This window comes from Natator depressus, chromosome 1 (assembly GCF_965152275.1).
Source record: "Natator depressus isolate rNatDep1 chromosome 1, rNatDep2.hap1, whole genome shotgun sequence".
Taxonomy (NCBI): Eukaryota; Metazoa; Chordata; order Testudines; family Cheloniidae; genus Natator; species Natator depressus.
The window spans coordinates 74,913,906-74,930,633 of NC_134234.1; the positions used below are offsets into that span (position 1 = coordinate 74,913,906).

At 37.5% G+C, this 16,728-nt stretch overlaps 1 protein-coding gene across 1 annotated transcript in view; it reads right to left on the reverse strand.

The window, feature by feature from the left end:
• Positions 1–3,894: 3,894 nt before the first annotated feature.
• The window catches only part of KLHL1 (kelch like family member 1), a 425,450-nt gene continuing 412,616 nt past the window's right edge, over positions 3,895–16,728 (reverse strand). Inside the window, exons 10-11 of the mRNA XM_074961818.1 lie at positions 10,135–10,306; positions 3,895–5,442 (exon numbers count right to left, since the gene is read on the reverse strand). Coding sequence (XP_074817919.1) covers positions 5,383–5,442; positions 10,135–10,306 — 232 coding nt within the window. The 3' untranslated portion in view covers positions 3,895–5,382. The remainder of the gene's footprint in view (positions 5,443–10,134; positions 10,307–16,728) is intronic.

A 16,728-nucleotide genomic window follows, 5' to 3' on the forward strand; every position in this document is an offset into this window, starting at 1 on the left:
GGCCCTGTTCCCACAATCAGACCTATACTGAAGAAGCTTTGTACCAGCACAGACCATGGCTTAAGTCACTGGAGCTCCATACAGCCATGGGACTGGGTTTCAAGTTCTCAAACTTTGGGCAGATTATGAGTCCTACTTAAAATACCCTATAAACTTATAGTTAGATATATTTCCTGCTGCTTAATAATAAAAAAATGCACTGGACTATGACCTGACTATGACCTCTGTGGAGCTACACAGCCCACCCATCTCCATTCGCTCCTCAGAATATTCTTGCTAGAGGCTGAAGTAGTCTCAATAAAATGTGGGATTCTGGGGCAGTGCGTTTACCAGTATGTATAGACTGTGTACTGCAATGGTTCCTTAACAGCTCTGTCCATGGGGGACCTAAGGAGTATGAGTACTGCCGGTTTAAATAGAGCTGAATTGACTGGAAGCAGGGTAGAAGATCTGTGGCCCACAGTTCTCACTTAACTACAGCTTTGCTGGTGTTGGCCAAGGCACATCAAAGCATGCATTTGGTCTAACAGTTCTAATTTTGCCATCAATTCTAATTTTGCTTGTGAGTCACTCCCACTGAAGTAAATGGGAATCATCTGAATGTACCTAAGGGAGGAATTTGGCATATTGAGTGTATGTAAAAATTCTAACTAGCATGTTTATTATAGGAAATGAGAAGTAAGTTTAATTTACAGTAACTGGAAATGAAAGTGAATCTAACATAGTGAATTAGTGAATCTAATATAGTGCTTTCTTTAGATACATTTGACTTGAATTCATATATAAACACTGAATATCTGATGGAGTTTTAGTTGTTTTCTTTTACACAAATACAAAGGCAGTCAATATATCTTTCACATATAAGTCATAATAGTTTCCTTGTACCAATTAATGCTAATATGAGCTAGACAACTCACTTAATATCACCTTAAAATGTTTTAATATTTTGACAGGTTTCATATGTAACTATACATCTGTCTTCTATGTAATTATCAAAGAAAAAAATCATTATTTTACATATAAATTATGTTAAAGAGATAGGATTCAGCAATTGAACTATAAATGATGAAATGCCATAAAAATTGAAAACCACCAATACAAAAAATGATTGGTGTTGTATTTCCTAGCTATTTATGTATAACTTCTTATTTTAATTTACAGACTTTCTATTCAAATTGAGACAAAAATATCCCAAATAAAACATATTTAGATAACTACAATCCAACGTGATCTTTAGCTATTGGTCTGTGATCAATATTATATCATGCACCACCGGCAATAGCAATATGACAGACTATACAGTAATTTAACAGAGATCCCAATCCTGTGAGCCCGCATCAATTGATGTCATATAGATAGAAGGCTTGCAGGATTGGACCCTCTCTTGGAAAACTGAATTTACTATGAGATTGTTTCTCAGTCCTGGTTTGCCAAGCAGCCTTTCAGATCACTCCTTATCCATCCTTTTATGACACCTACAAGCAATGAGTTAATAAACAACTAACACACAACCACCGCCATAATCACCTCACTCCTCAAATTATTCTCTTTTGTGGTGCCCATTGCATCTTGTTTTCTCTGTCTCATAAGCAAGAGGGTGTTTTGTTTTGTTTTTCAAATTAACCAGTTAGTAATTCCATTTTGCACTATGTGATTAAATCTGCAATTTATCTACTTTACTTTACTTTACCTTACTTACTACTACTTGCAGAGAAAGGTATAATTCAACATGAATAAAGGAGGCAGGATCTGGCCTTTGAAATATATTGGCACATCTACTATTCCTTCAAAGTTATTACTGTTTGCTTCAACACAAGTTAACATGAATAGCTTTAAAGCCAGTATATTCCCTAACTGATTATTTTGTTTGGGGGTATATGGACTATAAACCTTAAGGGTAAGATTTACAAAAGCACTCAGTGTTGGCTTAACTCTGTTCCCTTTGAAGTCAAATACAAAACTTCCATTGACATAACAAGAGCAGAGTTAAGCCAACACTGAGAACTTTTGAAAAATCCCACCCAAACTCTTCTCCCTTAATAAAATTCATGCAACAACTCTGAAGTCAAAAAGCTGTACTGACATACAGAAACTGAGGGTGGGTCAATTTTGGCCTTTAATCTACATTGTATATGGATCTGCACGAGTATAAATATAATAAAGATAGATCAAGAATCACAGTCTTCCACCTTTGTTGTAAGTAAGGAACAGTGGAGAAAGTTGCAATTTTGGATGAGAGAATAGTTAGCCAAGTAGAGAAAGTACAGAGATATTACAAAAGAGAAAATAATGGAAAAAAATAAAGAGGGAATGTACAAAAAGGTATGAGAAAAATCATGGATAAAAATGAGCAAAGCAGAGTTACAATACAAACCTCAACATATCTGGAGTAAATGTATGGTAATTCTTTTCTGAAGGTTAATATCCAGGGGTGCTATTCATATTTCAATTCTATACTGCATATAAAGTACTTTGGGGGAAATTGTGGAGGTTGAATTTAAAAGCTTATTATTAGAAAATGGAATTAATTCAAAACCTCATTTAAGATCATTTGTTTGTCTCTACAGGCGCACTTGGAATTTTATTTATTTTTAGATTCCAAGTTGTATTTTTAAAAATCTCATTATTTTTATTTTAAAAGCACATATTTAGATGTATAATATGCAGATTTTAATATGACAAAAATTCTGTTTTAATAATATTCTATCTACTACTAGCAGAAAAAGGAACCTTTTTTAAAAAGAAAAACGTATGCATTATGAAATATTTGAATTTCTTATTTTACTTGGTTGTTCCCTGTCCTACCTTCAAATAGCCATATCATCAGTTAAGTAGATATTACAACAAGCTAATTGATCCACTTAAGGGGAACTGAGATATTATTAGAAAATGGAATTAATTCAAAACCTCATTTAAAATCTCAAATTATTCAGGATGCTATTTACTCCTGTACCAAGGGTCAGCAAAGGATTTATACACCACTTAAATCCTACCTAAACCCTAAGAGTAGGGCTTAATTGTGATTTATGTGATCTACTGGCCCTGAGATGGCCCTGTGCACAGGGTGAGTTTCACTTTAACCTGCTAGTTATCTGTTCCTATAACTAGTAAAACAGAAGGAAACTACTTGCAATTGGTGTACATTTGGTAGTTGAGCTGAAATAGTTTAATATTTATATAAATTTTCATTCAAATAATGGTAGGTTTTACTGTTTATATAGCTATGTCATACTGCAACTTCTCACCACTGTTGGCTGAAAAATGAAATAGCTTGACAAAAGAAAAAAGCTGGAATATATCAACTCTTTTTTGGATGAGGAAAAGAGTGGGAAGACACCAGACCATTACCTTTTCCCACTCTAAGTCCCAGTGAATGGTAGTACAATCACATAAAAAACCCTGGGTTTATTCCTAAATTTAGCTTGTAGGATTCTAGTTTCATACCACCCTTAAAGACTGTTTGGCCTTGCCGGCTACTGAGACTAACTGTAATTCAAGAGCCAAAAGTTTGTGTGGAGCTTACACTCAGACATTTGCAACTGCCTTCACACTAGCACAGAGAAGAGCACAAAGATCAAACCAGCATCTATGCCTTGATTGGAAAGTTGGTTCATGCTATCACATACTCAGGAAACAGTGACATCCATGTTGGGTCAGGTCACTCAGTGACAGAGTGACATTATCACTGCAGCTCTTTACCAAAGGGCACGTCTTTAAACCACACGTCACTAAACCTAATGTTATACACTTGGCAACCCAAGTGGTCTCAAAGGTTTCCCTTCTGACCAAATGCTAAACAGTCTTGTCTGCAGCCAGAATTGCCTTCAAAGCAGCTAAAGGCAAACCAGGTCAGAATCATTCTGAACGGTTACGAACTATGTAACTTCTGTAATCGAACTACACACTTTTTTTCCGAATAGATCTGCATTGGTCCAGAGAAAAAGATTGTTCTCTACCAGTAGGCCCATTCCCCACAGCTCCTCTGCCTCCTTGAATTCCATGATCTCTGGGATCCTCACCCTCCATTAGGTTTTAAACTGATTCAACTGAGCAATTAGAAATTACCAAACTCAGCACTATTACTGACTCAAAAGCGTGATATCGCTATATTACTGTAATTGATCAACCTTAACGGGAAGCACACAAGGGTCTAGTACATTTTCTATACAGAATTCATTAGCTCATGATGGTCTAATATTGTCTTATTCTACTAGCGTACATTTCTAATCCATCCCTTACTTGCAATGACTTTCAGTAATAAAATGGAAGGCTTTTATGCAGCTAGAATCAGGCCAAGTTGAGTGTGTGGTTTTGAAAAAAAGAAAATATAATGACATTTTTATCCCTCTTGTCTATCTGCAATGAGGTTTCTGTCAAATTAGGTCAAAACATTTTCCATTGCCGAGTCATGTTTCATCTGTTAAATGATGTAATAGAATAGAAGTAGCTGTCTTCCAGGCTTCCAGGGGCTTCTACATGCAGAAGATGCATAAAGCATTTAATGTGACCAGAACTCACATGCTTGATTTGAATACAAGCTTAAGATAGATTTATGAGACATGTCCTTGGACTCATGTTTTTTGCAACAAAGTCCCAATGGGGCTAAAAAGCTTGCTCTTCTTTCTGCATTGAGTTTGTGCTAATTCTCAGTATATGATTTCAGTGCAACCTCTGATTCCCAACTCTGACAGGGAGGGACAGTCCAAAGTTACTGAAACAAGCATTGTGTTGTTGTTTTTTTTTCCATTTGCTTCCCCACAGATTGTATAGAAGCAGCTTAATCATTTTGAACGAGGAAGAGTGCTGAAATATTCAGACCTTTCAACCTTTCCTCCTTACTTTAATAAGAACTAATTCCCTCTCCTTGTCTAACCGCATGTCTAAAAGGGAAAGCCAGGACCCCTTTGAAGATAAGATCTTGACAGAAAAACATCACATTATATCTACTTCTCCTTTTAATAAAACCAAAGCTGAAAAAGTAACTGAATGTGCTGTGATGGTTCCACAGTCAAGCCCCTCTGTGTTTCACGAAAACTGTTCTCATATCCCTTCTGCTCCTTATGAAGAGCTAGCCCTGGGTGCTTCCAATTCTGCAGCTCTGCAGTACACATTCTCAGGAACAGTACCTGAACTTACTACTGTATGTTTATACATGTGCTCCTACAACAGACTGATTTTTTCTTGTTCACTGACTGTGAACAGTTTCTAATGACTGGACAGGGCATATATCCTTAATCTTTCCCATTTTCAAATGTTCTCAACTTTGTGATCAACAGAGTATTCACTATGAAAATCCTTTTTTTCACAGAGTTATCAGTCTTGTTGTCTGATAGAAAAATAAACATTTCACAGTCAGTAAAATCCAAAGCTGTGCAGAAAAAGTCACGGTTGCTTGATGACTACGATGCAGGCACCAGCTCTTCCAATATTTAGGGAAGCCATCTGCATAACAAAAAGGATGAAAATTAACAGAAAGTCTCGTAAGAAATGGCAGAAGTATTGTGGCACATATTATTCAGGAACTGTCAACATTAATAGCAGCTGAACTACCAAAAGTATACAGAACTCACTGATACCGTAGTACTGTAATTTTCAAACTACTTGCTTTTATCAAACAGTACTTAGTTAAAAGTATAAGCAGGACAGGAATGCAGTATGGTTTTATGATTAGGCACTAGACTGTGACTCAAGAGGTTGGGTTTGATTCTTGGCTTTGCCATTTATTTTCTATGTAATTTTGAGCAATTTTTTGTCTGTTTTGTTGTAAATTCTTTGGAGCAGGAATGATCTCTTGTTTGTACATTGTACAGAGCCCCAGATCTCATCTGGGAGCTATAGGTCCTACTATAATACAAATAATTAATTTTTTAAAACTAGCGTTTTGGGTTTAGGGGATAGCTCCTTTCTTGATTACTTTTGATTAACTGCTTTTCTCTTATTCTTGCATAGTATATAAAATATTTCATGAAATATTTTCCATGGAACTGACTTGCTTTCAATTGTTTTTGAAAGACATTTAACACAGTGTACCAATGTTTACATTTCCCCACAGCTATCACAAACTGGTATCTGCAATACCACTGTCCATTTATACTTAGGATAGAAAGTGATCGGGCTACTGCTGTGGTATTTCCAAAAGTTACGTTTTACTGGCAATAACTGCTAGATACATTGATGACTCATAGCTTCCGCTACTATGTGCTTGCCACAAATTCTTGTAATAACACTATTTTGTCTCAATGATTTAAATGTTGTGGCATTTTAGGGTAACACTTGAGAGTCCAGTTGAGGACTTGTTCTGCCAGCTAAATTTATGTAATATACAAACCCCAACATCATGAGTATTCCGTGATGGAATACGGTGCTATGCAATATGAGTAAGATGGCAGAATCAGCTTTATGACTAAATAGATAAAACAGACAAACAGCGGGAGAAAATAAGTGTTTTACAGATGAGGAACTGAGGTACAGTGAGAATAAGTAATTTGCCAAGGGTCACAGAGGAAGTATGTCACAGACTAGAATTAAAGACAGACTTTTTGACTCTTAGTCCAGTACCTCAACAGCAAGACCATCTTATCTTTCTTGAACATGCACTTTAGATTAGTCTTTGACACTAGAATTTTAAGGGACAATAATTACCAGGAAAGACATGACACTACGTTCACTCTGATGGAACTAAACAATAGATTCCAAGGCCAGAACGGACCATTGTGGTAATCTAGTCTGACCTCCTGTAAAACACAGGCCAAATGATAAGAACTACAGATGAAGGGCAGAACTGAAAAATGAGGAGTGGAAAGTATTTCATGAGACTTTTAAATTATATTCAAAATCTAAAATCATTATTTAAACATATTTTAATAAGCATCCTGGCACCCACAAGGTACTGAGAAAGCTAAAAGATTACACTGCAGTAAGGATAAGGGAAATTACCTTTATACATGATTTTCCATAACGTTACTATTGTACATAACCAAACTATTACAATTTTAATCTTGGGGAACTATTGGTGTTATCACTACTTTTCCTGAGTGGACAATGAAGAGCATCGTTATACGAATAGTGCAGTATATATATTCCACTTATTCCTGTGTGGAGTTCATAACTATTATAACTCTTCAAAGGCCACTAAGGGTGAAATTGAAAGATGAGACGCAAAGCCACAAAAAAGACCAGAATGTTAAAAGCTGAGGTGCTGATATAGGTCAAAATCTCATCCTTCCCTAAGGAAATATGCTAAAATTCCACCTCTCCTGCAAGATAAATTCCAACGAACAGCATTGACTTCCTGTAGTAAAGTCTCCCTTCCTCTGGGGCTAGAACATGTGGTTCCAGAAATCCTTCCTAAGGCCTGGAGCCAGGATATGAAAAGCTGCCACTCAGTCATTCTGGGTTGCTTTTGCAGCATTTGGGCTGTAGTAGGAAGTGTGACATGCTGTGTACTTCGTGGCCATGTTACATGCAAATGGCTGAAGGCAGGATTTTTCCTTCAGACTTTAAGACATGTTGTTACGACAAATCAAAACAATATGCAATTCAGAGATAATGCTGATTCTCTGTTCCTTTTTACAAGAACACAGTAAAATCTATTCTCACCTCATTAATTAAGGACCATATTCTACTGCTTTTCCTCACGTCTATTATACTTGGCAAGTAATCCCATTCAGTGGAAAGATACTACACAGGATGAGGAAAGGTGGTAGAATTAAGTCCTAATGGATTTATGCCTGACATTCCCAAGAGGATTAGTGGGAAGTACCCACATAAATCTTGTATCCATCTATTGGAAAATAAAAACCATTTGGTATTTAATTTTGCTTGTTGACAATAAGATTTATTTTTAATTACACTAAAGGACACCGAAATCCTAAAGTGTATAGTTCAATACTTCTTTTATAATCTTTTAAAATCCAGACTTAGAGAAGTGTCTGTGTACCAATATATGCAGAGGCACACATATTTATCAGATTACTAGACTGTGTGATACTTTGCTCATGCTTTCCATAGCAACTTGTGATGGGGACTTTTAACCAGGAAAAAGAATTACCAAGATAACTATATCAACAGTCAGATAAATTGATTGTCCTCTGGGTAAAATTAACCCACAATGCAGCGGGTTGAAGCAAGACTTCTGCAATACCTGATTCATTTGGTGAGGCTGCATGGGATTGGGGTTGGGGGCGAGGGGGCGAGAACAGTTGCTAAGCCTTCCATTTTCTGGGTACTGTGGAGGAAGTCTCCAGTCAGATCCCAAGCAGGCAGGAGTCAGATGTATAAAAGTCACGGTTACTGGTTTCAAAACCATGTGGCTCAAGTGTTCCTAACTTGATTCCTGTTCCCTATGCAAGTATAATGGGGCTGTAGCTTGCTATTTCAACCCATAAACAGAATTAGTTGCTGTAGAAGGGTGGGGCTGCCACGGCATGGCCTGTGGAAGATTAGGTGGTTCATTCATTGTTCCAGCACTGTCATAATGGCTACTCCAGAAAAACCTGAAAATCAGAGAGCTCTCTTATTCCTGACTTCTACAAAACCCAGTTGCTCATGCTTTTTATGGGGACTGGCACACCTTTATGCCTTTTAGAAAAAAAATGTTTTTGCATGGGACTGTCATATCACAGGATGCATAATCAATAAATCATACACTTGTGGTTTCATTAGCAATAAGTGATGACGCAAAGAGACAGAGTGGTAAGAAACAGAGATTTTCAAAAATGTACTAGGAAGCCATTGCTATGTGTCTCCAAAATATTCCAGGCATTCCTAAACCATGCTAATCTATGTTCCTTCTGCCACACCTTAGTTCCACCCGTCATACCACAGTTGTATATTCCACATGCCAAGTCACATTTTTTATATTTCAGCATTCAGCGAACTTCACAGTGTCCATTAAATGAAGGCTGTCATAAATATAAAGGGAAGGGTAAACACCTTTAAATCCCTCCTGACCAGAGGAAAAACCCTTTCACCTGTAAAGGGTTAAGAAGCTAAGATAACTTCACTGGCACCTGACCAAAATGACCAATGAGGAGACAAGATACTTTCAAAGCTGGGGGGGGGGGAACAAAGGGTCCTCTCTGTCTGTGGGATGCTTTTGCCGGGACCAGAGCAGGAATGCAGGTCAGAACTCCCGTAAAGAGTTAGTAAGCAATCTAGTTAGATATGCGATAGATTATGTTTTGTTTAAATGGCTGATAAAATAAGCTGTGCTGAATGGAAAGTATATTCCTGTTTTTGTGTCTTTTTGTAACTTAAGGGTTTGCCTAGAGGGATTCTCTATGTTTTGAATCTGATTACCCTGTACGGTATTTACCATCCTGATTTTACAGAGGTGATTCTTTTACTTTTTCTTTAATTAAAATTCTTCTTTTAAGAACCTGATTGCTTTTTCATTGTTCTTAAGATCCAAGGGTTTGGGTCTGTGTTCACCTATGCAAATTGGTGAGGATTTTTATCAAGCCTTTCCCAGGAAAGGGGGTGTAGGGCTTGGGGGGATTTTGGGGGGAAAGACATTTCCAAGCGGGCTCTTTCCCTGTTATATTTGTTAGACGCTTGGTGGTAGCACCAATAAAGTCCAGGGACAAAAGGTAAAATAGTCTGTACCTTAGGGAAGTTTTAACCTAAGCTGGTAAAAATAAGCTTAGGGGGTTTTTCATGCAGGTCCCCACATTTGTACCCTAGAGTTCAGAGTGGGGAAGGAACCTTGACAAAGGCAATGGAAGAAGAGAGTGAATAGAAAACTCTGCATGCTAAACAAAGTAAACAAACTGCTTTCCCAGCAAGAAATCTGCATGACATATTTGTCACCAAACGAAACAGCAGAGCCACTTTCAACAACTACAAATTCAATTTCAACCAATATACTGAAAATTCAGAATGAAAACAGCATTTCAATTGAAAACCAGACAGATTAAAAACGTTATTAAAAGCATAGCTAGATAATATTTTAGCAACTACTTTATCTGTCTCTTCTTGGTTTCATAAGAGAAACATTTTTCTTTTGTTTCTTCTGGGGAAACTCATATCATAATAGTTGTTAAAATATTAGGAATAATTTTACAGCTATGGCAGTGTCAGCTACTTACTAATGTTAATGCATTGTGGAAAAAAATAAAACGAGTGTATAAGTACCTGCGTCCATTCATTAGTTTGAGGGTCATATGATTCCATAGTGTTCAGGTATGTCTGGCCATCATATCCACCCACTGCATATAATTTATCACCAAGAAGACAGACACCAACTGCATCTCGAGGCATACTCAAAGGAGCCACCATTGTCCAAGTATCAGTTTTTGGATCATATCTGAACAAGAAGAAAGGAAGCTGCAAGCTTAATGAAAACCTTGGTATTAGCTCATGTCCATCTTTACAAAAAATCTGTTCTCTTAAAAAACTTGTATACAAGGTTCTTATCATGAACAATCTTTTCAGCAGCAGAAAAAAAAATTATGTGCTAGATTCAGATACTTCTATGTTGAATGGTAATTTATTCTGTGATTAATCCCTTGGAGATGAATGGACTATTTACAGAGTAAGGTGCTGTTTAACATGACTAAGAATGGTACAATCTGGCCCTATGTAAATAAAACCAAACTAGTTAAACTGTTCTTCTATAGTATATTGGAAACTACTTTTCCTAAAATTAGATTGAACTCTACAGTAAGTTGATTAAAACCTGTCTGAGAAGACAAGACATGTTTCTTGCTGTATTGTGCCACTGTTACTCATGTTAAGTAGCATGACTCTGTACCGGTAATACCATTGGGATCTATGACCCTACTCATATGGTAAAATACTAATCAGTATGATTAAGGGTGTCAGAAGTGGTCCCTCAGTGTTTATTAAAAAGTGAAAATGTATTTTTGCAATATAAATGGGTTTGCTGTGCAGAACCTATCAAATCAGTCACACAACACAGATTACATCAGAATATAGGGCAAATTCCAGCAGTCCTTTTGCCATACTCTTTGGAAAGAAAGAAAGAAAGAAAGAAAGAAAGAAAGAAAGAAAGAAAGAAAGAAAGAAAGAAAGAAAGAAAGAAAGAAAGAAAGAAAGAAAGAAAGAAAGAAAGAAAGAAAGAAAGAAAGAAAGACGATTGATCTAATGTAAAAAAAAGTAAGTAGTCTCTATTCCAGTGTAATATGCCTGTTATTAGATTTTAAAGCGCTGGGTAAAATGTTCAAAAGTACCTAAGAATTTAGGAGCCTAAGTCGCACCAAAAGTCAATAAGAGCTAGGTTCATAATAAGTCACTTAGCCTCACAAAGATACTTAGATGTGATGCTTTTATCTTTTAGGTTCCTAGAAAATCACAGGAATATAGTGATTCACAGAGCCTGAGTGACAGGTTTCAGAGTGGTAGCCGTGTTAGTCTGTATCAGCAAAAACAAGAAGTCCTTGTGGCACTTTAGAGACTAACAAATTTATTTGGGTATAAGCTTTCGTGAGCTAGAACCCGCTTCATCAGATGCATGGTGTCTATGCTCCACTATAATGGGGAGAGATAGGCAATTTAGAGTGGAATTCACAAAAACCAGCACACTAGGTGGGGAGTCAACTATATAGCCAATTGGCAATGTCAAGGAGAGGCGTGTGTCATAAGCCCTGCCCCTCTCATGGAGATAGTCACCTGAGCCTGGGCTGCAGGGAGAAGCCTGTCTCTATTTGTGATCCACAACCATGAACCCTCCTTGGAGTTAGGCACCTAAGGCAATTTTTGCAAGAAGTCAGGGGACAGAGGTTGGGAAGATGAGGAGGAGGACCACATCCCTTATCAGTGTTAGACCGGTGGCTCAGGTAGTCATCAAGAATGCAGGAGACACCCCTCCACGCACACACTGTTGATGAGACATGATTTAAACAAGGATCTACCACTCTCAGGTGAGTGCTTTGCTACCTTTCAGGTGTGTGCTCCATCCGTTGGGCTTTGGAATATTGGAATGTGGGGCTCCCTCAGTCTTTCCTATTGAAGCCGTTGGAGAAATATTTAAAGAGTCATTTCAGCCAGAGAGAAAGAGAGAGACAGAGAGCACCCAGGGTCCTGTCCTCCTGCTCCAATGACTCTTTAATTATTTATCCAAAGGAAAACAGCTTCAACAGAAAAGTTGGAGGGAGCCCCACAGCAAAATATCCCATAGCCCAGTGGATGGAGCACACACCTGAAAGGTAGCAGAGTCCTGTTCAAATCCCTTAATCTCATCAGGCATCGTAGGGCTTGAACTGGGTCTTCCACATACCAGGTGACTTCCATAACTATTGGGCTAGACATTATGAGAGAGAGCCGCTGCCACCACCTTGTTTTGTGTGAACTCACTTGAGGGGCCCAATCCAGTAGGCAGCCACTGAGCATGCCTACTGGATTGGGTCACACATGCAAGTTAGGCAACTTATCTTTACCTGACTTGCGAATCATTGTGAAGCTTAGATGGGAGATAGGTGCCTGGACTCCTGAAGTGGGGCAGTGTGCACATGCCCAGAGTCAGACATACAGGCACCTAGGAAACCTTTTATTGAAAAAAATCTTAGGTGCCGAATGAGTTTAGACACCTACAGAGTTCAGTGGGAGTTTTGTGAATTGCAGTAGTGCCTAAATCTGGGACTCGGGCACCTAAGCACAGACTTAAGTGCCTAAGAACTTTTGTGAATCTAGGCCTTAGGCACTTCTGAAAACTGTATCCACTTTTATTATCTATGCCATTACTTTCATTTGGCTAGATGTTTCTTTCACTTGCCTTTAGTATGCTATGACAGACATTTTGGCACAGCCTGCTCACACCTGCTTTAATCAAATCTCCATTTTCTTCACAAAGGTTGTCAAAAGACACACTTGATTTTTTTTTTTAAATCACTCTATGAGATTTATCCAAATCTGATGACATCAGCTTTGATGCTAGGAAATGATGTTAAATCCTGATCAGTAGAAACTGTGAATCAGACTTCCAATTTCAACTATCCCAATTTTGGTATGTATGTAAGGGCATTTCCCAATCAATCTGATTGTTTTGGAGAAAAACAAAAGCGATATTTCTTTGCATGTCTTTCCCAAATCTTCTGCAGCTGGAAGTAATACTGCATATTTATTATTAGTAGTATTTTATTAGAGGTGTAATAAAAATACTCAGCATTTTTCAGTTACAAATTATATTATTTGGCGGTTATTTTGACCAATTTTTTAAATAGCATTTACTCCCAAATAGGTGATGTTCAGGATTTAGTTGGGGATTGGTCCTGCTTTGAGCAGGGGGTTGGAGTAGATGACCTCCTGAGGTCCCTTCCATCCCTGATATCCTATGATTCTATGATTCTATATAAGGCTGTTAAAAATATGAGCAAAAGCTCAGTAGCCTCTCTCCTTGCCCTAACCTTGAAAGCTTAAAATGTATTAGTTTCTATATTCAGGAACTTTTATTGCATCCCCTCTCACCCTGGAGCACATGCAGTTACTACAAAGATGAAATGTACAACTGTTTTTCACAGAAGATTGTAAGAAAATGTATGCATTTTCCAGGCAATTACAAATAGGGAACTCTTTTTTCAGTTGTGTTTTGTTGACAGAATTGAGTTCTAAGCATTCTATTTAGCCCCTGGTTACCTGTTTATAAAACAAAACACAGTGATGTTATTTATATTTAGCTTGTCTGTTTTTTCAGCTACTCACCTTGACCCTTGCAATCAGAAAGAGAATACTGTATCATAGAGTCTATTAAAGTTTATTGCCCTCTGGGAGGTGAAGACACAATGCACGCTTGGTAAAGCTGGCTGTAAAATGAACATTAGCTAGAGGCATATGGTGCTTTTGGAGGAAAAGTCATACAGTCTTTGACAAAATCCATTCAGAATTAACATTTTTTGGCTTTACCATATGGGTATTTCCCCTTCCAGGTCTTCAGACATTATTGTAATCCGCACCCTCCTCTCCCCCCATAATTTACAACAATTAGGATAAAACTGGGAGTTATAATAGAATTCCTGGTCTTTAGTCAAAACATTCAGTCCTTTAAAAAAGATGGAGGAGGAAAAATGCATGATAGTAATATTTTAATTCTCAGCTAGACAGTACAAAAACCTGCTCACTTTACTTATCTGAGTAGTCCCAGTGAAGTCAATAGTATTAATAAAGTCAGTAATGTGTGTAGATGTTAGCCCCAACTATATGTTTAGCTTTAGAGACCAATTTAATCAAGGTGAAAGTAAAGACAATTAAATCTTTTAACACCCAATTAGGAGAACATTATTATGAACTGCAAAGCAGTTAAGAAGGCACTAAAACCCTGCTGTTAAAATATTTAACAAAGATTTCACAACTTGCCATCTTTTAGGTACAGTATATGGGCTCTGGCACTATCTAAGTTACGTCCTTCTTTGAAAATACATTTAACTGAGGATGACAGTATAGATGGGAAGAAGATGTGGATGAAGCTTTTTTTTAAACAACTAACAAAATCATCCAAAGCAGAGGGCTTGGTGGTAACGGAGGACTTCAACTACCCAGACATCTCTTGGGAAAATAATACAGCAGGGCATAGATTATTCAACAAATTCTTGGACTGCACTGGAGACAACTTTTTTATTACAGAATGTGGCGAAAGCAACTAGAGGAGAGGCTGTTCTAGATTTGATTCTGACAAACAGGGAGGAACTGGTTGAGGGTTTGAAGATGGAAGGAAGCTTGGGTGAAAGTGATCATAAAATGATAGAGCTCATGATTCTAAGGAAAGGTAGGAGGGAGAACAGCAAAATAAGGACTATGGCAGACTTTAGCAAACTCAGAAAATTGTTAGGTAAATGGGAAACAAATCTGTGGGGAAAAGAGTTCAGGGGAGTTGGCAGTTTTTTAAAGAGACATTATTAAAGGCACAAGAGCAAAGTATCCCAATGAGTGGGAAAGATAGGAAGTATGGTAAGAAACTACCCTGGCTTAACCAGGAGATCTTCAATGACTTATAACTCAAAAAAATAGTCATACCAAAAAAGTCATGCATGTAGGGCATGTACGACAAAACTAGATATGTTAAGGCACAAAATTAAATTAAACAAGATAAGGACATAAAGGGCAACAAGAAAACCTTTTACAAGTACATTAGAAGTAAGGGGGAAACCAAGGACAGAGTAGGCCCAATGCTCAATGAGGAAGGAAAGACAATAAAAGTAAACATAGCAATGGCTGAAGTGTTAAATGCCTTTTATTATTTCAGTTTTCATCAAAATGGTTACTAGTGCTCACATGACTAATATGGTGAACATCCATGCAAATGGGGTAGGGTCTGAGGCTAAAATAGGGAAAGAACAAGTTAAGAATTACTTAGACAAGTTAGATGTCTTCCAGTTGAAAGGGCCTAACAAAATATATCCTAGAATATTTAAAGAATTGGCTGAAGAGATCTCTGAGCCACTAGCAATGATCTTTGAGAACTTATGGAGAATGGAAAAATACTCAAGGAATGGAAAAGGGCAAATATAGTACCCATTTATAAAAAGGAGTATAAGGACAATCCAGAGAATTACAGACCAGTCACCTTAACTTCAGTACCCAGAAAGAATAATGGAGCAAATAATCAATCAATTTGTAAGCACCTATAAGGTAAGTAACAGTTAACATGGATTTGTCAAGAAAAAATCAAGTCAAACCAACCTAATATCCTTGGGTAACAAGTCTTGTGATGGGAGGAAGAAGTAGATGCAATATATTTTGACTTTAGAAAGGCTCTTGATCCTGTCTCACATGACCTTCTCACAAGCAAGCAAGAGATACATAGCCTAGATGAGCCTAATGTAAGATGGATGAGAAACTGTATTCAATGGGTAGTTATCAGTGGTTCACAGTCAAGGTGGAAGGGCATAGTGAGTGAAATTCTTCAGGGATGTATCCTGGGTTTGGTTCTATTCAATGTCTTCATATGTGATTTGGATAATGGCATACAGAGTACACTTATGAAGTTTGTGGATGAGATCAAGGGGAGGGGATTCAAGCACCTAGGAGGACAAATTAGAATTCAAAATGCTCTTGACAAACTGAAAAAATGCTCTGAACTAAATAGGATGAAATTCAGTAAGGACAAATGCAATGTAATACACTTGGATCTGGGGGTTATAGTGGATCACAAACTAAATGTGAATCAACACTGTAATACTATTGCAAAAAAAGTGAAAATCATTCTGAGATGCAGAAGTGCTATAAACAAGACATGGGAAGGAATTCTTCCACTCTACTCAGCATTGATAAGGACTCAACTGGAGTACTGTGTCCAGTTCTGAGCACCATACTTCAGGGAAGATGTGGACAAATTGGAGAAAGTCCAGAGGAATGCAACAAAATTTATTAAAGGTCTAGAAAACATGACCTAAGAAAAGATTTTAAAATGGATTGTTTAGTCTAGAGACGAAAAGACTGCGGGAGACATGACAACAGGCTTCAACTACATAAAAGCTTGTTATAAAGAAGTAGGTGATAAATTGTCATCCTTATCCATTGAGGACACGACAAGGAGCAATGGTTTTAAATTTCAGCAAGGGAAATTTAGGCTAGACATTAAGAAAAATGTTAAGCACTGGAACATATTATATAGAGAGGATGTAAAATCTCCATCATTGGTGTTTTTTAAGAAAAAGTTAGACAAACACGTATCAGGAATGGTCTAGATAATACTTAATGCTGCTTCACGTGGGGGACTGGACTAGATGACCTATTGAGATCCCTCCCAGTCCTACATTTCTATGATTTTGTGAT